The sequence below is a fragment of the Lactuca sativa genome, chromosome 7 (assembly GCF_002870075.4).
Source record: "Lactuca sativa cultivar Salinas chromosome 7, Lsat_Salinas_v11, whole genome shotgun sequence".
Taxonomy (NCBI): Eukaryota; Viridiplantae; Streptophyta; class Magnoliopsida; order Asterales; family Asteraceae; genus Lactuca; species Lactuca sativa.
The window spans coordinates 91,079,904-91,103,174 of NC_056629.2; the positions used below are offsets into that span (position 1 = coordinate 91,079,904).

At 38.5% G+C, this 23,271-nt stretch overlaps 2 protein-coding genes across 2 annotated transcripts; one reads left to right on the forward strand and one right to left on the reverse strand.

Moving 5' to 3' along the window:
* Window positions 1-5,234: 5,234 nt before the first annotated feature.
* LOC111883713 (uncharacterized) lies at window positions 5,235-5,882 on the reverse strand. Its single transcript, XM_023880037.1, has 2 exons — window positions 5,586-5,882; window positions 5,235-5,432 (listed from the first exon to the last, which is right to left on the reverse strand). The coding sequence occupies exons 1-2, from the start codon at window positions 5,880-5,882 to the stop codon at window positions 5,235-5,237; spliced, it is 495 nt and encodes a 164-aa protein (XP_023735805.1).
* Window positions 5,883-10,779: 4,897 nt separating this feature from the next.
* Window positions 10,780-11,747, forward strand: LOC111883714 (uncharacterized). The gene is made up of 2 exons (XM_023880038.1): window positions 10,780-11,286; window positions 11,403-11,747. The coding sequence occupies exons 1-2, from the start codon at window positions 10,780-10,782 to the stop codon at window positions 11,745-11,747; spliced, it is 852 nt and encodes a 283-aa protein (XP_023735806.1).
* Window positions 11,748-23,271: the final 11,524 nt, after the last annotated feature.

Consider the following 23,271-nt stretch of genomic DNA (forward strand, 5'->3'; position numbering starts at 1 on the left):
GGACCAAACATTCCATTTTTGATGTAGTGATTTATAAAAAAAAAATATAAGAAAATATTATCAAGTTAATTCATTCCATAAAAATCATAGATCACATGTCTCAAAACCATATCATAAAATAGTAATAATGTCAGAGTACAAATCCCAAGAATCTCACGTGCGGAAAATCATGTGTGTGATTTGCTGATACCATGTCGGCTCCTTTCCCTTCGAAGAAGAAGGACCTAAAACAAAAACTAAAATCCATAAGCACAAAGCTTAGTGAGTTCCCCTATCATATCACACACCATATAACATACCTACTGTCTAACATATCCGGGTACTGGAGTACCCCTTTGGTCTCCTTCAACCGGTAACTGCCTAGCATATCAGGGTGCTGGCCTACCCCTTCGGTCCTATCGACCGGTACCTAGCCTAGCATATCAGGGTACCTTCATACCCTTAGGTCCTTTCGATCGGTACCGTGCCTATCATATCAGTGTGTTGGCCTACCCCTTTGGTCCTTTCGATCGGTACCGGGGACTATTTCACCCCATACTCTACCACATAGCATCCTAGTGCATAAACATATAATGATATACTGCCTAGCTTATCTGGGTGCTAGCATACCCCTTCGGCCCTATTGACCGATACTGGGGTCGATCCTACCCCTCCTATCACATATCACATAACATCAAAGCATACTAGCATATAAATATAACAGATAGAGACATACCGGATAATTATCACAAAGACAATCATCTCTACTATAACTCTTACTAGTAGGCCGGCCTTGGTGCCTTAGACCTACTCCTACTGGAAGGTAACTCACCTCAATGTCGTGAAGTAAATGAACTGTCCACGACTCTAGGATCAACTCTCCCCAAACTCCTACACATAACGTCCCTTTTAATTACTCTTTCATACTCATGACCTCTTTAAGGGTCAACGCTGGTCAAAGGTCAACACTCTCGTCAAAGTCAACTTTTGGGTCCAAGTCGACATTCTTATTGACTCAACTCGCCCAGTTGGTCCATCATCCCGTCGAGTTCCCTGGTCCATAAAACTCTGGAGTCTCAATCCTACTCATCGAGTTCTCCCATGAACTCGTTGAGTTCCCCTTCATACAAGTCAGGGCATTTCACTCGCAACTCGTCGAGTTCATCCTTGAACTCATTGAGTTCCTCTTCATATATGTTGGGACATTTTGCTCTTGAACTTGTCGAGTTCATCCTTAAACTCACTGAGTTCCTCTTCATATCAGTCGGTACATTTTCTCTCAACTCGCCGAGTTTATCCTTGAACTCGTCAAGTTCTTTGATCTTCAAGTTCATAAACACGTCCAACTCCATGAGTCATCTTATAGACTCATCAAGTTTGCTCAATAACAGAAAAGGTTGAAGGAAGATGACCCAACTCACCGAGTTCTATGAACGACTCGTCGAGACCCCCAAAGTCTAATTCCATACAGTCGATTTTAGTCGGGCTTAATGCATCCAAAACATAGATCTGGTTCCCTAGGGTCGATATTTCACATAAATTTTCCACCTTTACGTGTATGCATGCGTTATTTAGCTTAAAAGGCTCTAAAAGTTGTTCTTATGATGCATGGGGCTCCTATCGCCATAAATTTGGCACCTTGATTGTCACACCCCAAAACTGAGAACGGCGGAAACGTTCTGGGGTGGAGGACATCATGTAATGTATCACAACAATGTAAAGTAGTAAACAAGCAACAACATCATCCATTGCATTAGTAGTATAATTTTAGTTACAAGTGTGTTCTTTCATAAGATAATACAATAAAATGAATAATCAGAATAAGACGAGTCTGGACTGCTCCGTCTTCACAAACCTGGTCGTCACACCTGTCTATTTGTGACCTGAGAATACAAGTTGTTTTGAAAGCGAGTATCAGCAAAAAGCTGGTGAATTCATAAGTATTAATGTGTCTTTGATTTGTAAAACTTGAAATGAAAGTTTTGACATTGTTTTGAAAGAAAGTCGTATAAGTATGAAAATGTTTGTAAGTAATGGAAAGCGTTTGAATAACCCTAGAAATCCCTATGATCCCTATAAAATAAATCTTCTACCAAGACCCTACTTTTTTGAAAGTAGTCTTCTATCAAGACCCTACTGTTTTGAAAGTAAGCAAGTAAGTAGTCTTCTCACGAGACCCGCTGTAAGTAAGTATATACCTAAAAGTTTACTAGGAGTATATGAAAGTATACCTTTGCTACCCAAAGGTACTGAACCGACTGACTTGAACTATTATGTCTACATATATATACATAATATATAACTGATATTTAAACGACCTTCGGACGGATACCCGATAACCTACCAGACCACATCCCAACGGGGAAAAGGATATAAAGTGGGTTAGCCTTCCTAAGTCCTTTAAACATTATTTATATAACTATACATATACAGGCATGCTTTCAACAAGGTATCTATGTAAAGGTCTTCATGTAAGTGTATCCAAGTAAGTGTACCCAAGTAAGTGTATCTCTATAAGCAACATGTATTCGGATGGACTCATGAATGAATTGAATCTAGTGTAATTCCTTGTAATAGGAATAGCAAGTAGTATCTCCTAACTATACCTATAACAGTTACTAGAAATGTACAAGTATCAACGAAAGTATACCTTTGCTAGCCAAAGGTACTGAACTGACTGAAGGCACTTTTATGTCCACATATATATACATAATATATAACGAATATTTAGACGACATTCGGACGGATACCCGACGGGGAAAAGGAAATAAAGCGGGTTAGCCTTCCTAAGTCCTTTAAACATTTCTTATATAACTATACATATGTGGGCATACATTTGATAATATAAAAGCATAAAAGAAGTTTTGTAAAACCTTTGAAAAAGATTAATATCTAAGAAAAGATCAACTTGATGTCAATTTATAAATCGGTTTGAAAGTATTTGTTTGAATAAACAGTTGAAGTATATAGAAAACCTTTGTTTGAAATACATTTATAATAGAGTTTGAAAAGAAACATACAGTGTATAAAGCAGTTTGATAAAGAGTTTTAAAACATATAAAAACGTTTAAGAAAGTCCTTTGAAGAAATATGTTTGGTAAAACAGCTAACGTATAGTAAATTCATTTGTATGTTAGTTATTAATCACATGATTGATATAATAACTAGCATGATTCAACTTGTATTCCCCCTATAAAGCATTTAAAAACATTTAGCAACATTTAAAAGGTTAATTCAAGGGGTATGAACTCACCTACAGTGAGTGGATTGGATTGAAGTGTCGGATACGGTGTTAGGTGACAAATGGAGACTTGTACACACACGCGAGCCTACTTATCATATAATAAACATATATATAACTAATTAGCCAATTTAGAAGTAATAAATCATGTTGGGAAACTCTAGAACCTGAAATACTTTGTTTCAAGTGTTTAACGATCACAAGGGTTGAATCCTAGTGTTGTAGGGTATGGCTAATGGGTGTAGGGTTCAAGGAAAACTCCCTATGGGAGTTCACAGCCCTAAGGTCCTCAAAAAATGAGTTTACGGTCGTAAACTCATGGGTTTACGGCCGTAAGCTCATAATTCCATGACCATTTGATGTTTTGAGGCTTTACAAGACCCTAAGAAGCATTTCTACTTGATGGCTTAGTCCTTGGAAGAGATTAGGGCACCTTTCAACTCCTTTGAGGAGTTCACGGCCCTAGAACCAAATCCCTTAGAGATTACGGCTGTAATCTCTCATGGGTATGGTGTTTTTGGCGTTTTCAAGTCCCTAACTTAACTAGGAATGAATCTAGGCTAGTGTCCAAGGCTTATGAAGAGTTAAAGCACACTTTGGCACTCTTGATTGGGGTTCACGGTCCAAGAACTTCTTGGGCCGTGAACACCTTACTCTTGGTGTTCTTGGGGTGTTTTCTAGTCCTACATACATTAGTGTACGAGTCTAGGCTAGTTTCATCGCAAAAGGAAGGGACTAGGGCACTCTTTTGTCCCTTAAAGAAGGGTTTACGGTCCAAGATGTTCTTGGGCCGTAAACTCTTTGATCTTGTTGTTTTCATACAATTTCTAGGTTATTAGACACATATCAAGAGCTATAATACATTTAGATAGAAGTACTCACGATTTGGGACGAAAGGCCGAAGATCCGTGAGAGAGAATTTGGCTTTTCTCTAATTGGAAATGGAACAAATGAATAAATATGGCTAAGGACCATATATATACCCCTAGGGTTTTGGACCGTAAACTCTATGTTTGGTTCATATAATTCCAATTTCTTGGAGTATGAAATGTCATTGTTGCACAATAACCCTAATAGCATCCCCTCTCCTGGCATCTCCTAAAGTGTAAATCATAAAATGTTCAAACTTATCCCAAATCATCTGAAAGTTAACAGTAACTGTTCTGACTTCTATTGACTTGATATGTAGTACAGAATGGAAATTTCGGGTTGTCACATCATCCCCCTGTTAGAGGGAATTTCGTCTCGAAATTAGATTTCTTAACATAACTACTGGGATTGCGCTCTTCTGACTGGCAGAATACCCACTCGTAAACCTGGCAACTCTACACGGGTGTTCTTGATAGGATTCATACTTGGTCCATCTATCATCACCTCATGTATACAAGCCGTATATGATTAGGATTAGTAGGACTGTCGGATGTGCGACTCTGCCCCAGGTCCACAACCCAACGAGGAACAGGGGAAAGGGCGGAAACACACATATTATGTCTGCGTAATCGTAATTATATACCACCCTTGTATACACTAAATAGTAATAGGTGGGCTGTATTCATCCATAGCCTCTGTGCTTGAACTTGGTTTGCTGGACGAGTGCTATATCGGGTAGGTTTGACGAGGTTTCTTCAGAAAAGATTTAGAAAAATCAGGTACTCTACGCATGAGTACTTCGGAGTTTTGGGATGACGACTTTACTAGATAGACGGTTTCGGAGAAAGAGATTTACGCACGAACTAGTATTGTGAGGATCGAATGGACTCTAGTCAAATGACAATGTCAAACTACTTGGAATGATAAAGGCGTTACAGACAAAACCCAACAGTGCAACTTTTAACAGAGTTACAGTACTATAGATTTATTACAAGACTATTGCTGCGAACTAGGTATACTACAAAAGGCAAGTATGCGCAGCACGATCATCCCTTTCTAATGGAATCTCGCAAAAGTTTTGACTCGAGTGGCACTAGTTGTTTAAATAGTTCACGAGTCTGTTACAACGAATGCCTCAGATATTTTAACGTGGGTTCGGAGTAGCCTCTCCGGCAGCAGTGATTGTTAGCATCCTTCCGTCTGTTCCTGTATTCGCTGTTCCTGGGCAGTCCCTTTTGTAATGACCCACCTTGCCACATCCGTAGCAAGCCTGGCTCACACCTGCATTGGGTAGTTGGTTGATCGGTCTTGCTGGATTCTTGCAGTAACGTATCGTATGTCCCTTTTTGTTGCAGTTTAAGCACTGCATTTCCCAACAAGGTCCATGGTGGTGATAGTTTCATTTATTGCACTTCGGGAGATTACCAGCATAAGGCTTTGCTGGTAATAGGTTAGCAGGGCCTATTATAGGTACCGTAGTAGCATGGACTGTAACCTGGTGTTGTTTCCTTGAGGATTCTTGTGAAGACTCGTCTTTCCTCTTGTTCCCACCTTGTTTCCCAAAGTTGTTTTCTTTTTGCTGATCTTGAACACCAACTACTGAGTTCCAGTAGTTTCCATGGTCAATAAGAGATTGTGCTAGTTCTTTGGCACTGTCGAAAGTATCAGGCCTCGATGCTAACACACTTAACTGAATTTGGGGAGACAATCCCCAAATATATCTCTCTATTTTCTTGCTGTCAGTAGGAACCATATCGGGACATAGAATTGCCAGATCGCAGAATCTCCCCATATAGGTTGATATTTCTGTACCAACCATCCTAAGATTCTAGAGTTCCTGTTCGAGCTTTTGAAACTCTCCTCGTGGGCAATACTCTTTCATCAGCATGATCTTTAAGTTCTCCCAACTTATCGAATTTGCCACTATTAGCGTCAGGGACTTAAAATGGCCATTCCACCATGTGAAAGCTCTTCCTGCAAAGGTACAAGCAGCAAACTTGACCTTGTTGTTCTCCAGGCAAGCGCAGATCTCAAAGACTGCTTCTGTCTTTTTTATCCATTGCCTTAAAATCATCACTCCTCCGGTTCCATCAAAATTCAGGGGTTTAGTGTTCGAAAAATATTTATAGGTGCACTCCCGGGGATGCCCATGGCTCTCACCATGGTGGGAAGGAGGTGCACCTGTTCCCGACCCACTAGGGACAGGAGCATTGATGGCTGACACGGCAACTGCTACTGCCGCTGTGAAAGCTGCTTGGAACATGGCAACATTGAATTGAAGGGGTGGCAGAGGTGGTGGAGGAGGTGGTGGTATTGGTGTTTTGTTATTAGGGTTTTGCCTTGGATTTCTGCGTGGCGGCATCTTTTAACTATAAGTTTAAAAGATAGGAACAATGATAAGAATTCGCATATGAAAGTTGATGAGAATGACTCATGAACTAACTCTCCATAGCCCAACATCATGATTGAATGTAGATCTAGAACTAATAGACAATAGCATGCTCGGGAAAATGGTTTAGTAGGAGGCCGTACATTAACTCAGATGGAAATGTTTTGACAGGACTACGACTTAATTAAGGCCTAAAAGGTCTAATATTTTTAGCGATTGGAAATTAGACCAGAGTTTTACATAACTAGGTTATGTCCTAAAGAAAAGTCGTTGAGGTTCTATCTGCGGCGAAAACCATCAGAAAGGTCTTCAGCAGGGTGATCATTCTTTGGTTCCTCTCCGAGTCCTCCAGCATTGCTGTGGTTAGGGTAGTAGGGGTTGTCGTAGGGATGGAATCCAGCGATAATGTAAGCGCGAGAAAAGGGGTGATAAAAACTAACTAAGATAATTATTAGAAAATCTTCATTAGTTACATCGCTATTTGTAAAGTGCATACCATTCATATGTAATTTCAACAGGATAGGCCTTAGAATAAGTGACCTTAACTCCAAATTCACAAAGAATAGGGGTAAAGTAAAATTTTCACAGATTCTAAGTCTATAACATCCTAGTTACACATAACCTTAGTGTATCCACTTAGCAACTATCAACTTAGTAATGAAGATCCTTTTTAGTTCTCAAGTATAATGTACTTATAGTAACACCAAATACTCCTATAGTATTTTAGGTTTATGTTTTATTGATCTCATTGTGGTATTGTTGGTAAGATTTAAGACTTGTTGCAACCACACAACTATACTTAGGTACATGCTAGTCAACCCTCAGATAATATAGTTAATCAGGCTATATCTTCCAAGTTTTGACTATGTCTCTTCGTCCACTTGTGTTGCCCAACAATCGTAATTCTTTTGTACTGTCCTAGTGACACTGATTTTAGTATGAATGCAAGCACGTATACTTAATCAGATATTGTATTATTTTAAAGTATAAACTCTTGGTCAGAGTATTTTTAATCCCTATGTATTTATAGTTACTATATCTTTTATGGGTTGATATACTCAATTCACAATAAACAATGCTCTGATACCAATCTGTCACACCCCAAAACCGAGAACGGCAGAAATGTTCTGGGGCGGAGGACATCATGTAATGTATCACAACAATGTAAAGTAGTAAACAAGAAACAACATCATCCATTGCATTAATAGTATAATTTTAGTTACAAGTGTGTTCTTTCATAAGATACAACAATAAAATGAATAATCAAAATAAGACGAGTCTGGACTGCTCCGTCTTCACAAACCTGGTCTTCGTACCTGTCTATTTGTGACATGAGAATACAAGTTATTTTGAAAGCGAGTATTAGCCAAAAAACTGGTGAATTCGTAAGTATTAATGTGCCTTTGATTTGTAAAACTTGAAATGAACGTTTTGACATTGTTTTGAAAGAAAGTCGTATAAGTATGAAAATGTTTGTAAGTAATGGAAATCGTTTAAATAACCCAAGAAATCCCCATGATCCCTATAAAAGAAATCTTCTACCAAGACCCTACTTTTTTTAAAGTAGTCTTCTATCAAGACCCTACTGTTTTGAAAGTAAGCAACTAAGTAGTCTTCTCACGAGACCCGCTGTAAGTAAGTAGTCTTCTCACGAGACCCGCTGTAAGTAAGTATATACCTAAAAGTTTACTAGGAATATATGAACGTATACCTTTACTACCCAAAGGCACTGAACCGACTGACTTGAACTATTATGTCTACATATATATACATAATATATAACTGATATTTAAACGACCTTCGGACGGATACCCGATAACCTACCAGACCACATCCCAACGGGGAAAAGGAAATAAAGTGGGTTAGCCTTCCTAAGTCCTTTAAACATTATTTATATAACTATACATATACATGCATGCTTTCAACAAGGTATCTATGTAAAGGTCTTCATGTAAGTGTATCCAAGTAAGTGTACCCAAGTAAGTGTATCTCTACAAGCAAAATGTATTCGTATGGACTCATAAATGAACTGACTCTACTGTAATTCTTTGTAATAGGAATAGCAAGTAGTATCTCCTAACTATACCTATAATAGTTACTAGAAATGTACAAGTATCAACGAAAGTATACCTTTGCTAGCCAAAGGTACTGAACTGACTGAAGGCACTTTTATTTCTACATATATATACATAATATATAACGAATATTTAGATGACATTCGGACGGATACCCGATACCCTACCAGACCACATCCAAACAGGGAAAAGGAAATAAAGCGGGTTAGCCTTCCTAAGTCCTTTAAACATTTCTTATATAACTATACATATGTGGGCATGCATTTGATAATATAAAAGCATAAAAGAAGTTTTGTAAAACCTTTGAAAAAGATTAATATCTAAGAAAAGATCGACTTGATGTCAATTTATAAATCGGTTTGAAAGTATTTGTTTGAATAAACTGTTGAAGTATAAAGAAAACCTTTGTTTGAAATACATTTGTAATAGAGTTTGAAAAGAAACATACAGTGTATAAAGCAGTTTGATAAAGAGTTTTAAAACATATAAACACGTTTAAGAAAGTCCTTTGAAGAAATATGTTTGGTAAAACAGCTAACGTATAGTAAATTCATTTGTATGTTAGTTATTAATCACATGATTGATATAATAACTAGCATGATTCAACTTGTATTCCTCCTATAAAGCATTTAAAAACATTTAGCAACATTTAAAAGGTTAATTCAAGGGGTATGAACTCACCTGCAGTGAGTGGATTGGATTGAAGTGTCGGATATGGTGCTAGGTGACATATGGAGACTTGTACACACACGCGAGCCTAGTTATCATATAATAAACATATATATATATATATATATATATATATATATATATATATATATATATAACTAATTAGCCAATTTATAACTAATAAATCATGTTGGGACACTCTAGAACCTAAAAATACTTTGTTTCAAGTGTTTAAAGATCACAAGGGTTGCATCCAAGTGTTGTAGGGTATGACTAACGGGTGTAGGGTTCAAGGAAAACTCCCTAAGGGAGTTCACGGCCCTAAGGTCCTCAACAAATGAGTTTATGGCCACTTCAAGCTTCAAAATCACCAAGAACACACAACAATGGCTCAAGAACATTCAAAATGGGCTAGGGTCTCGTGACTAAGGTTTGGAGGTGATGAAGGTTGTAGTTGAGGCCATTAAAGGTGTTTAAATAGGGTGCAAACCCTAAAAATTAGGGTTTCACTCTGGCAGCCCTACTCGTCGAGTCGAGGCCTCTTAAATCATCGAGTAGGCTTCAATTCCGCGTCCAATCCTTCGTTCCTACTCGACGAGTATGAGGCCTACGACTCGTCTAGTCCATTTGCAAAAATGAATATTTTATTTTTAAATACATACCAGGAACCGAGCGTTACAATTAGACAGGTACCCACTCAGGTTTTGTGAAGACGAAGCATAGTGTTGTTACGTCTTATATTTTTTCTCTATGTTTTTGGAGTCAAACAAACAATGATTTGAAGTGAATGTAAATATTAAATTATCAATACAATGGTTGTGCATGCTTTGTTCTCTATTATGCAATTGTTGTGATATTGTACATGACGTCATCCATCCCCGGATGTTTCCGCCGTTTCATCGGTTTGAGGGTGTGAAAGATTGGTATCAGAGCATTGTTTATAGTGAACTAAGTATATCCAACCACATAAGATATACAACTATAAATACAGTGGGAATAAAAACACCCTGACTAAAATTATACTTTTAAAATACAAGTATTTTGTAAAAGTAAACGTACATACATACATACTAGCAACAATACCACATCAAGAACCATACAAAAAGTATTTAGATGAATTGGATGATGTGGTTAAGCTTGGACAATTATGTAATCATATTTTGATTAAATATAGCCTGATCAACTATATTTATTTGAGATATGACCAATATGTGTTTGGGAATAGTCATGGTGAACAACGAGTCTAAAACATACCAACACTACATACCAAGAAACACTAGAACATAACATAAAGTTAAAATACTATAGGAGTATTTTATGACACTATAAAACTATACAATTGGACCCTTCATATGTCTTTTACTGCTATTCTTGTGCAGTCAACATAACTGTATAGTTATGACACACTGTTTTGATAATACTCGATTCATAGCCATTATCAACGACTTATCAATATTCCACTCTTAAACCCTTATGGCAGAAAGATGCCACCACGTAAGTCCAATAGGCGTGTCAACAACACTCCACCAACTCCGCCACCACCACCTCCTCAGTAGATGGACATTGCTATTTTTCAAGTTGTCGTAATAGCCACGGTGGCAGCTGCCACGGCGCAAATCAGTACAAATGGTGCCAATGGTTTAGGAGGTGGTACCAATAAAGCTAGCCAGGGACGCAGTCAGGGGTATCCGAGGGAATGTTCCTACAAATACTTCAAAAATTGCAAACCTAAGTCTTTTGATGGCACCGTAGGTGTCATTGCTCTAACACGCTGGTTCAAAAAGACAGAATCAGTGTTCAAAATCTATGCATGTCCCGAAGCAAGCAAAGTCAAATTTGCAGCTTGCACTTTCTCTGACAGGGCCCTTACCTGGTGGAACGGATATGTTAAGTCGTTGACTCTCCCAGTAGCCAACACCATGAGCTGGGAAGACCTAAAGATTCTGATCCTAACAGAATACTGCCCAGGGGGCGAGGTGCAAAAGCTAGAGCAAAAGCTCCGGAACTTGACAATGAAGGACTCCGCCATCACTGCCTACACTGCTAGATTTAGTGACCTGGCTGTACTATGTCCCGATATGGTTACCCCGGAAAGTAAGAAAGTGAAATGGTGCATTTGGGGACTATCTCCCTAGATCCAAGGAAACGTGATACCTGCAACCCCACTTACTTTTGACAGTGCCAAACGCCTGGCACAAACACTGGTGGATCATGGAGTCCGCCAGGGCTTCATGACAGCCTTTCTCGAACAATCAAAAGAAAGTGGCAACAAAAAGAAATTTTGGAACAAAGGAAGGGCCAGTTGTCACAAGAGTCCATAAAGAAACAACAAACGGTGGCAGTTCATGCTGCTACTGTTCCTTCCGCTCCAGCACCCGTCAAAGAATATGTTGGAACCCTCCCGAAGTGTAATCAGTGTAAATTCCATCATACTGGAGCCTGTCGAGAAATGTACTGCAAAAATTGCAACGGGAAGGGGCATACTGCCCGTTTCTATAGGGCTCCAGCACAACAAACCACCTAGACTGCTAACGCCGAAGTGAGCCAGGCCTGCTATGGATATGGTGAAACATGTCATTTCAATATGGATTGCACAAAAGTGAGGAATACCGGAGGTGTGGGCAGATTTCTAACCATGGGACATGAGGAGGTCGTGAATGATCCTACCGTGGTTACCAGTACGTTCCTCCTCCATATTTCATATGCATGCATACTTTTTGATAGTGGTGCAGAGAAAAGTTACGTGAACCATAAATTCAAACACTTACTAAAACAAACCCCCACTCACTAAAAGACACATTCACCGTAGAAATGGCAAATGGAAAGGTAGAAGACAATAACGATATATTCCTAGGATGTACCCTCACGCTAAACAACTACTCTTTCCAAATCGACCTGATGTCGGTCACAATAAAAAGTTTCGACGTCATTATTGGCATGGACTGGTTAAGTCCCCACCATGCCGATATTTTGTGTTACAAAAAAGTCATTTGCCTTAATCTACCCAGGAACGAAACTCTCATCATTTATGGCGACAAACCAGGCATGAACCTTCAGATCATCTCTTGCATTAAAGCCCAAAAAATATCTACGCAAGGAATACCATGCCTTCTTAGCTAATGTGGTAGATAAGAAACAAGAGGTAAAACACATCAAGGACATTCATGTAGTCTGTAACTTCCCCAACGTATTTCCTGAAGATCTTCCAAGATTACCTCCCGAACGTCAAGTGGAGTTCAAAATCGACTTAATCCCCGGAGCTACCTCGTAGCCAAATCCCCATACCGCTTAGCACCGGCAGAAATGCAGGATCTATCCAGTAAACTGGACGAACTACTAAGCAAATGATTCATTAGACCGAGCTTCTCTTCTTGGGGAGCACCGGTCTTGTTCATGAAGAAGAAAGATAGATAAAAACCTAGAAGTCAAGGATGACGGTGCTTGCTCTCTCATGGATCGAATCTGGATATTGATATTTGGAAGATTCATAAATGTTGTCATGAACGAAGCTCACAAAACTAGGTACTCTATCCATCCCGGTTCGGACAAAATGTATCTAGATCTCAAGAAACTTTATTGGTGGCCAAACATTAAGGCAGAAATCGCTACCTATGTGGGCAAGTTCTTGACTTGTGCCAAGGTCAAGGTAGAATACCAGAAGCCTTCGGATTTACTACAACAACCAGACATACCCAAATGGAAGTAGGAGTGGATAACTATGGATTTCATAAACAAGTTTCCCAAGACCACGGGTGGTCATGACACTATTTGGGTAATCGTTGACAGATTAACCAAATCCGCGCACTTCCTCCTAATAAAAGAAATCGATAAGATGGAGAAGCTAACCAGGACGTACATTAAAGAGATTGTACGAGTGCATGGCGTGCCAATATCCATTATCTTCGACAGAGATAGTAGATTCACCTCGCGGTTCTGGCAGTCAATACAAAAATCTCTGGGGACTACGTTGGACATGAGTACAGTCTACCACCGACAGACCGACGGGCAGAGTGAAAGAACTATCCAAACGTTGGAAGATATGTTGAGAGCTTGCATGATAGACTTTGGTAAAGCTTAGGATACCCATTTACCACTCGTTGAGTTCTCATACAACAATAGTCATCACACTAGCATCAGAGTTGCTCCGTTTGAAGCCCTTTACGGCCGCAAGTGCTCATCACCTCTATGATGGCCTGAAGTGGGTGACACACAACTAGCAAAGAGGCAATTTCCCGACAACGCTCTCATAGGTCTCGAGATCATATGTGAAACAACATAGAAAATCATCCAAATCCGGGAACGACTGAAAGCATCTAGAGACCGAAAAAGGAGTTATACGGATAAACGATGAAAACTCTTGGAGTTCCAGGTTGGTGACCACGTCCTATTAAAGGTCTCACCTTGGAAAGGAATGATACTTTTTGGGAAACGTGGAAAAATAAATCCAAGGTATATTGGGTCATTCGAGATTCTAGCTAGAATTGGCCCGGTGGCATCCAAACTGAAACTACCGCAGGAACTCAATAACTTGCATCCCACATTTCACGTATCCAATCTAAAGAAGTGTCTGTCCGACGAAACTCTTGTAATCTCATGCGATGAAATTGAGATAAACTAGAGTCTACACTTCGTAGAGGAACCTGTGGAAATCATGGACAGGGAAATCAAGAGAACAAAACAAAGCCGTATACCAATAGTGAAGGTTCGATGGAATGCCAATCGGGGACCGGAGTTCACTTGGGAAAGGGAAGATCAGATGAAACAAAAGTATCCACATCTGTTCCCTAGTTCATGAGTACCACTTTAGAAATAATTTCGGGATGAAATTCCCTCTAACGAGGGGATAATGTAACAACCGGCTATTATAAGTTAATAAAAGTCAAAGAAAGTCAATGAAAGTCAAAGGAAGTCAAATACAAGTCAAAGAATCAAATAGTTCAAATAAAATAATGTAATATACCCTACTTTATGTGTTTTTGGTTTTAGCATTCAAAATCCCACCCTAACCGATACACCTTTGATCCATTTGAGGACCGGAATCCTTCCCCACCGAGAACCTTCGGACCGTAAACCCCCACTGAGAACTCCCTTTGACTGAAGACCTCTAGACCAAGAACCCTTGGTCTCGGTTGGACATTTTGATAGAAATCCTAGTTCTCGGTTTGGAGTATAAGCCAAGAACATTAACTTTAGGTGGTGGCATACTAATCTAGATGATAAATTACACATTTCAAGGTAAGTGTTACATCAAATTATCCCAATATATAAATACATAACCAAAAACCCTCCCCATTTCTCTCATTTACGTCCCAAAACACCCCCACCCGATTTTACTCTCAAAGTTCTTAAGATCTTGAAGCAATGTTCATATTTTCATACAATCTGCAAGTGTAGCAAAGAACATCTTCAAAACAATTCCTACGAAATGCAAATCCATCAATTAATTCTTAGGAATTAATTGGTAAGTTTCCTTTTTAATATAGTGTTTTAATAACACTCTCATATTAGCATAACTAATTTACACAGGATATCATATGGTAAATACTATTACGATACAGCTATATACACATGTTCTAACCCGAGGATTTCCGCTATCACTTCATATTCATCCAAAAACACACCCGATGTGAGTTCATACCCCTATGTTTTCTATAATTTTTCTATGTTTTAGGTGGGAGGGGAATACAAGTAAAACACAAAATAAATTGTGTTAATATATAAAATGTTACATTTATATTTTTATTTAATATAAATATACACAAAAGTACAAATTAATATAGTAAAAGTTTAACCCTTTTGTAACATGTCGAGCAAAAAGGGTATAATTATATAAACGAACATATATAACTAGTTTATTCCAACTTATTATCATGGCAAATTTGATAATAATATACAAAGGGCTCACCATATCAATGATACATTTATATAAACTATAATAGGTATAGTTTATGGAACACACACACTATTTTACCCAGTTGGGGGCACAAAAAATAATTATTTAAAAGAATAATTATTTTTCATACTATGTAAAATTTACATATTAACATTACAAGAAAAAGGAGTTTCATTACACTAAATGTAAACCATTAATATAATTTTGTGAGACATTATCTTCAAGTACTTACCCAAGTACCATCAAAAGTCCTGTATTATAACCAGAGTCTCCGAGAGGGAGAGCGTGACAATTGTGTATAGATCTATACGGGACTAACAATCCCGCACCTAAGCTGCTTGCAACAGCTAGACCGACATGTCTAGGGTGACAAATTTCATAACATTCGGACACCTGAAGAACGTCGTAACAGGCCAACAGTCGCTAAGTATGGTTATAATAACTCACAATTTAGTATTAATAATATGTTTGGTTTACAAATACATACACATCTTCAAATAGTTTAATTTATTCAAAACTACATTACTGTACAATTACATTTCAGGAAACATACAAAGGGTTTTACACCAATACGATTACAGTGCAATACAGTAGACATTTCTAGAAACATGCTATAATGATATAAAACTATACTACACTACTACAAAGTACAAAAATACTTATACATTTTAGTCTTAAGGTATTAATACTACATTACATACTAAAGAAAATATTGGATTTTCTGGGAGAACACACTACCATTTTCAATAGATCTCTACGGGACTAACAATCCCACACCTAAGCTGCGTGCAACAACTAGACCAGTAGGTTTGGGGTGATAAGTGTCGTAACATTGTGACACCTGAATAACGTCTTAACAGGCCAACAATCGCTAAGTATGGTTATAATAACTCACAATTTGGTATTAATAAGATGTTTGGTATACAAATACATAGACGTCTTCAAATGGTTTTATTTATTTAAAACTACACTACTATACAGTTACATTTTAGGATACATACAAAGGGTTTTACACCGATACGATTACAGTACAATACAGTTGACATTTCTGGAAACATGCATTCAATTGGTTTTATAAAGATATAAAACTATACTACACTACTATAAAGTACAAAAATAATGATACATTTTAGGCTTAAGGTATTAATACTACATTACATACTAAAGAAATATTGGATTTTCTGGGAGAACACACTACCATTTTCAAGAAACAAAGACTACAATACATACTAAAGAAAAAATTAGATTTTTTGGGAGAACACTGCCTTTTTTTGCATAACTAGCAAATTTGCTAGGAAATTCTATACTCTTGTAAACAATATCATGGCAACAAATTTTAACCTTACCTTGATATGCATATGAAGTTATTCAATGACAACAAACTTCCATCAAAAATCCAATTGTAAAGCCCAAACTTCAAGCAAAACATTACAAGTCAATTTAGGGTTTGGATGCCCTAAGAATCTTGGCCTAAGTCCATTTTGGATTAGGATTTTCTTATTGGGCCTAATGGGCCAATAAGCTTTCAATTTGATTGTTTTGGGCTTAGAACTCTTAATTGGACACTAACTGGATACACATTTATACAAAAAAACCTAACCTTTTGGGCCATCATGGGCCTAAAATGAGGTGGTTTACCCTAATGAGCCTTAGTGGGCTATAAGTAATTTAATTAACCTTAATGCGCCATAAAACCCATTCTTTTATTCTAATTTGGCCATAAACCCTCCTAAAATCCCAATGGGCCGGAAACCTATTTAATAGGCTTCATATTTTCGAGGAAAAATCAAGAAAGGGACCAAATTAATAAACTCATTCTTTCCTAAATCCAAATTCTCGGCCCATATTTAAAAGGGGGGGAGTTTAATCAATATAATATAAGACCTTGACACCTCACTTTTACTAAGTGGTAATCTAGGCAAAAGAACTCACATGTAACAAGGTAACTCATCCTTAACCATCATGCATTAACCTTTGATCACCTATCTTCCTACTTCTTTAACTATGGCTGAGAATATAAACATACACACATAGTTCCACTTCCAGACTCTCTCAATACCACCTCAAAAACTCCTACTTCTTTCTCTAAAAATTTCGAAGCTTGAAGGTGTTTCCAAGAAAATTACTCCATCAAAAACTCACTCATTATGGTATGATCTTGCAAACTTAAGTGTATAACTTCATTTTGAAACATCATTATTCCTCTTACACTCTTGTTTTCATAAATGTGGTACTTAGAACATCTTAACGCTCAAGATCTACTCAAGGAGCTAGTTAGAACCGAAAACCACACCATCTTCTTCTTATCTTCTTCAAAACCGAATCCAAATATGTTGGAATAGTGTCTAAGCCCGTAACTATATTTGGTATGTACTTGACCCGGTTGTGCATGGTCCTTTTGGGTTGCCTTCTCCAAAGCAACTTGACAAGGTAATTTAAGGAGAAAGAGAGAGTATTATGATTTATTAATATATTATAAGAATAATATATTAAAGGAAAAATCATATGTACTTAATTAGTGTTGGTCATAAATTAATTAGGAATTAATTTGGTGATCAAAAGAGATTAATTGAATAAAGGGGTATAAACTGTCAAATGTATGATAGTTGAGTTTTTGGTTAAGGAAACCTAATGGGCTTAAGGGGGAACGAAATTATGATGGGTAACCATCATATTTTCATCCAAGGGCCTTATTCCAGAAGGTTCCATGGGCTGCTTGGTGGCTAAGCTGTCCATTAGGGTTTAGACTGAAACCCTAATAGCCTGTAAGTATAAATATGACCCCTAGGGCATTGAATTCGGCTACCACTTGATTCTAAGTGATCCCTAGGCCGATTTCTAGCCTCTCTCTCCCTCTCTCATATTGCCTTCTTGCTTGTGGGGTTTGTGAACCATTATAGGAGTTGCATTTGTGACTCTAAGCTCAAGAGAAGAAGAAAGAGAAGATTTAAGTCAGCAATTGAAGAGGTAAACATTTAGATCTGATTCTATATGTTTTTTTGTTGTTTATATGCTAGATTAGGGTTTGTAAGTCTTGAAATCAAAGCATGTTCAATAGTGAAACCTAGATCCAAGCATTAGGGTTTGTATGAGCACATAGGAATGTTTCTTATGCATAAAACCCATCAGTGGTATCAGAGCCATGATTGGTTTCAGTTGTATGTGATGCTTAACTGCTTTATTTGCTGAAAATCGAATTTTTGGCCCCTGCCCAACTCAACTCGGCGAGTCAGTATCTGGACTCGGCGAGTTGACCCCTACTCGGCGAGTCCAGGTCTGACTCGGCGAGTCAGTTCGTCAGGCAGAGGAATTTTCGGGTTTTGGCTGCTGTTTTGACTTGGACTTGATGCTTAATTTGTTTTATGAAGTTAAAATCCGAATTTTATCTTAATTAAGTATTTATCCTTGCCAAAAGAATAGATAATTTCAAATCTTTTAAATATTAGTTGTTTATGTGATAAATATGGATTATTTAAAAATTATTTGGTAATTATCTAATGACTAAAATTAAGATTAGGTCAAATATAGATAATTATGAAATTAATCGGTTAATTTGAATTATTTGTTACTTGATCCCTTGTATTTTGAAAAGTTCAATACTTGCCCTCAAGTTTTGAAATTTGAATTTATGATTAAAAGTTTAATTTTGAGTAATTTAAATTTCAAACCCTTAGAATTTTACAAGTTTAAAATTCAACCCTATACTATTATATATTATTACAAGCTTAATTAATATATATATATATATATATATATATATATATATATATATATATATATATATATATATATATATATGTATGTATGTATAACTTAAAATGCTAGTCTTACCGTTAGAAGGCCTCATTCACGAAGCCGGTCTATAAGGTAGGTATAAGGTTGCTGCCTATAAAATGGCGCTTAATGGGTGTACACTCACACCTACCGCTTGCTTGACTGGTGGAGGGTCGTTAGCCGAACGGGTAGGATAGGGCAACCCTCTCCTCATTAAAAGTATAATGTTAAATATAAAGTAACTACATGTTTTACAAATTCCCAGTCCTAGTTACTTTAGGGTAAAAATGTGAAAAATGATGCTAATCCATGGAATTACACTTCGTACCCTTGTCAAACGTTGATGGAGCGCGTGTGGTTAACCGGCACATCAATTTGGGGATGACGTTGGTAGCGAAGGGTGACTCGATGTTTGTCATAGATCAATGAAGCGTGTGTGGTTTACCGACACATTGATTAGGTGATAAAGACATTGAGTGCACCTCGTTGATTCGTATGGTTATTCACAAATTTGTTTGCGATCCTCGGCATCCCAGTCGCAAATTTGAAATGCATATCGAGATTTAAACATGCCATTGCAAAGTTCAATGAATCTCAAAGATTTAGGAGTTTTCAATACATTTAAAACCTAAATTTTTTTTTCGTTTTTCATGGTGAGAATTAGTGAATCGTCATTCACTTACCTTCGAATTATTTACTTTTAGAGTACGGCATCCCTTTCTAAGTTGCAAATAATGTTGTTGGATCCTAGCTCTAATTTCTCATTTGGGTGTTTAATTAGGGATTCATTTCTAATCAAAATTTGTTCCCTTCTTTTTCAGATGTCTGCAAACAACAACAACAACAACAACAACAACAACAACGCTTATGGGTCATTCTCGTTGATGAACTTGTGTCAGAAAGTGACATTTGATGGTTCAAACTTCAACGAGTGGATGAGGTATATCCGCATGATCACACGCTACGAGGACAAAGAATATGTCCTCGATGAAAAACTTGAGAAGATCATCCCAGATGTTGCTACTCCTGAGGAATTGGCCGCCTTTGAGGCCTACGAGCGTGATGCCACGAAAGTTCACTGCATCATGCTGGCCACCATGAACCTCGAACTCCAAAAGTCCTATAAGGACATGTATCCATATGAAATGCATCAGGATTTGCTGGACAGGTATCACCAGAGCGCGAGGCAAGAGCGCTATGAGATCATTACTAACATGATCACCGCTAAGATGGGGAGTGGAGAATCCCTAACCTCTCATTTGCAGAAAATGTAGAGGTATGTTGATCGTCTTCTCAAACTTAATGTTAAGTTTGATGAGGATTTGGCTGTCAACATAATCCTCCACTCCTTGCCCTCCTACTACAATCAGTTTAGGATGACCTACCATATGAACAAAGAGGAGGTCTCCTTGAGCAAGCTCTAAGGACTCTTGAGGACTGCTGAGAGCAACCTCAAAGACAAATCTGTTGCACCGTCCCCTGCTGTGGCCGCTCCTGTGATGGCGATAGGTCAAGGAAAGGGTAAAAAGAGGAAGGCTCCATGTAAGAGCCACCATAAGGGGAAACCCCGTGATTGTTCGTCCTCAAGTGGGACCAAAGCAGGACCCGTTAAACCCTCTTCCGACCCTAAAGAAGCAAAGTGCTTCTATTGCCACCAAAAGGGCCACTGGAAGCGAAGCTGCCCACAATATCTGCAAGACATTAGAGATGGGAAGATCAAGCCTACTTTTGCAGGTATGTATTCTATTAAATCTAATAACTCATCATTTGCTACTTCATGGGTTCTTGATACAGGATGTGGTTACCACATTTGTTCTGATTTGCAGGGCCTAAAAAGAAGTAGGGAGACGGAACATGGGAAGATGAACCTGATTATGGGAAACAGAAGATCGTCGCCTGTGACCAAAGTCGGTGTTTATTCTTTGGTGTTAAGTAATGGGTTAGGGATAGATTTATAGAATTGCTGTTATTCGCCAGATATGGCAAGAAACATTATTTCTTTTCACGGGTTGTTTAGACAAGGTTTCAGATATTCTTTTGATAATAGTAATGGTTCTATTAACGTTTATTTGAATGGTGTCTTTTATTTCAATGCATTACCTTGTAATGGGATTTATGAATCTGTAATGATTGTTGATAATTTTGGAAATAATGTTTTGAATATTGATTCGTCTACTAGTCTAGACAAAGCATGCTTGTGGCATTGTCGCCTTGGCTATGTCAACAAGAAACGCATAGCCGAAATCCAAAAGGATGGAGTGTTGGAGTCATTCGACCTTAGGGACGATGACACGTGTGAGTCTTGTTTACTTGGGAAGATGACCAAGTCACCCTTTACTGGCACTTGTGAAAGGGGTGAGGGTTTATTGGATCTCATACACACTGATGTGTGTGGGCCCTTTAGATCCACCACAAGGGATGCTTTCCGCTTCTACGTGACTTTTACATATGATTATAGTAGATATGGATATATCTACTTAATCAAGCAAAAGTCAGAAACCTTTGAAAGGTTCAAAGAGTTTAAGAATGAATTGGAGAATCAGCTGGGCAGGAAAATCAAGATGCTTCAGTCAGACCGAGGAGGAGAGTACCTAAGTCTTGAGTTTCACGACTATCTAAAAGACTGTGGAATCATTTTGCAATTGACGCCTCCAAGGACGCCACAATTGAATGGTGTGGCTGAGAGACGTAATCGGACCTTGTTGGACATGGTTCGTTCTATGACGAGTCGGACTTCGTTACCAATAGCTTTCCGGGGGTATGCCTTAGAGACTGCCGCCCACATACTTAACTTAGTTCCCACCAAGAAGGTTTCCAAGACTCCTCACGAGATGTGGACAGGGAAGGCTCCCTCGTTGGCACATATCAAGGTTTGGGGTTGCGAGGCTTTCGTAAGATGAGAGACTCACGACAAACTAGAAACTCCTAGTGAGAAGTGTTATTTCATCGGCTATCCACAAAAGTCTTTTGGCTACCTTTTCTATAGACCGAGTGACAATGTTGTCTTTGTTGCTAGAAGAGGAGTTTTCCAAGAAAGGGAATTGATAGGCCAAGAAGACAGTGGGAGGCAAATTGAACTTGAAGAAATTCAAGATCAAAGAGATGAAGGAACCTCTGACACTGGCACTCAACTTGAGGAGGAAACTCCTGTTGAACCTGTTAACGAGTCCTTACTTCTTCGACGTTCCACTAGGGCTAGTGTTCCACCCCAGTTATATGGTTTTCATATTACTACTGAAGGGGATACATTTATTAGTGATAGTACACTAGTAAATTTGGATGAACCTAGCAGCTATAAGGAAGCCATTGCAGGCCCGGAGTCTGCTAAATGGAAAGAGGCGATGGACAGCAAGATTCAGTCCATGTACGACAACCAAGTTTGGAATTTGGTTGATAATGTACCGGGTCGTAAGACAGTCGGGTGCAAGTGGATCTTCAAAAAGAAGACGGACATGGATGGGAAGGTGCATACTTATAAAGCGCGATTGGTTGCGAAGGGCTTTACTCAAACTCCCGGAGTTGACTATGATGAGACCTTCTCACTAGTTGCGAAGATAAAGTCTATTAGGGTGATGCTTGCCATAGCTGCATTTCATGATTATGAAATATGGCAGATGGACGTGAAAACCTCTTTCCTTAATGGAAAGTTGGCTGAGGATGTCTACATGAATCAGCTAGGGGGTTTTGTCGATGCGAAGTATCCAAATAGAGTATGCAAGCTTGAGAAATCCATTTATGGATTGAAACAAGCGTCTCGCAGATGGAATCTTTGTTTTGACGAGAAGGTTAAAGAGCTTGGCTTTCTGCGAAGCGAGGATGAATCTTGTGTGTATGTCAAAGCCAGTGGGAGTACAGTAAGCTTCCTCGTATTGTATGTCGACGACATACTACTCATAGGAAACAATGTCCCAACCTTGCAGGAGGTCAAGTCCTGGCTTGGGAAATGTTTCGCTATGAAGGACCTCGGAGAGGCTGCTTATATTCTAGGAATAAGAATAGTAAGAAACAGGGAAAAGAGACTGATAGGACTCAGTCAGGATACATACTTGGAAAAGGTACTAAAGCGTTTTAGTATGGAAAATTCCAAGAAAGGGGAGTTGCCAATCCAAAGCAATACCAAGCTGAGTAAGACTCAGAGCCCGAGTACAGAGACAGAGATATCTAATATGAGCCGAGTACCTTACCTTCCGCAGTAGGCTCTATCATGTACGCTATGACTTGCACTCGTCCTGATGTGTCCTTCGCTTTGAGCATGGTCAGCAGATATCAAGGGAACCCTGGTAGAGCACATTGGATTGCAGTTAAGAATATTCTTAAGTACCTTCGGAGGACCAAGGAATGGTTTGTAGTCCTCGGTGGGAGTGATGACTTAAGGGTACTA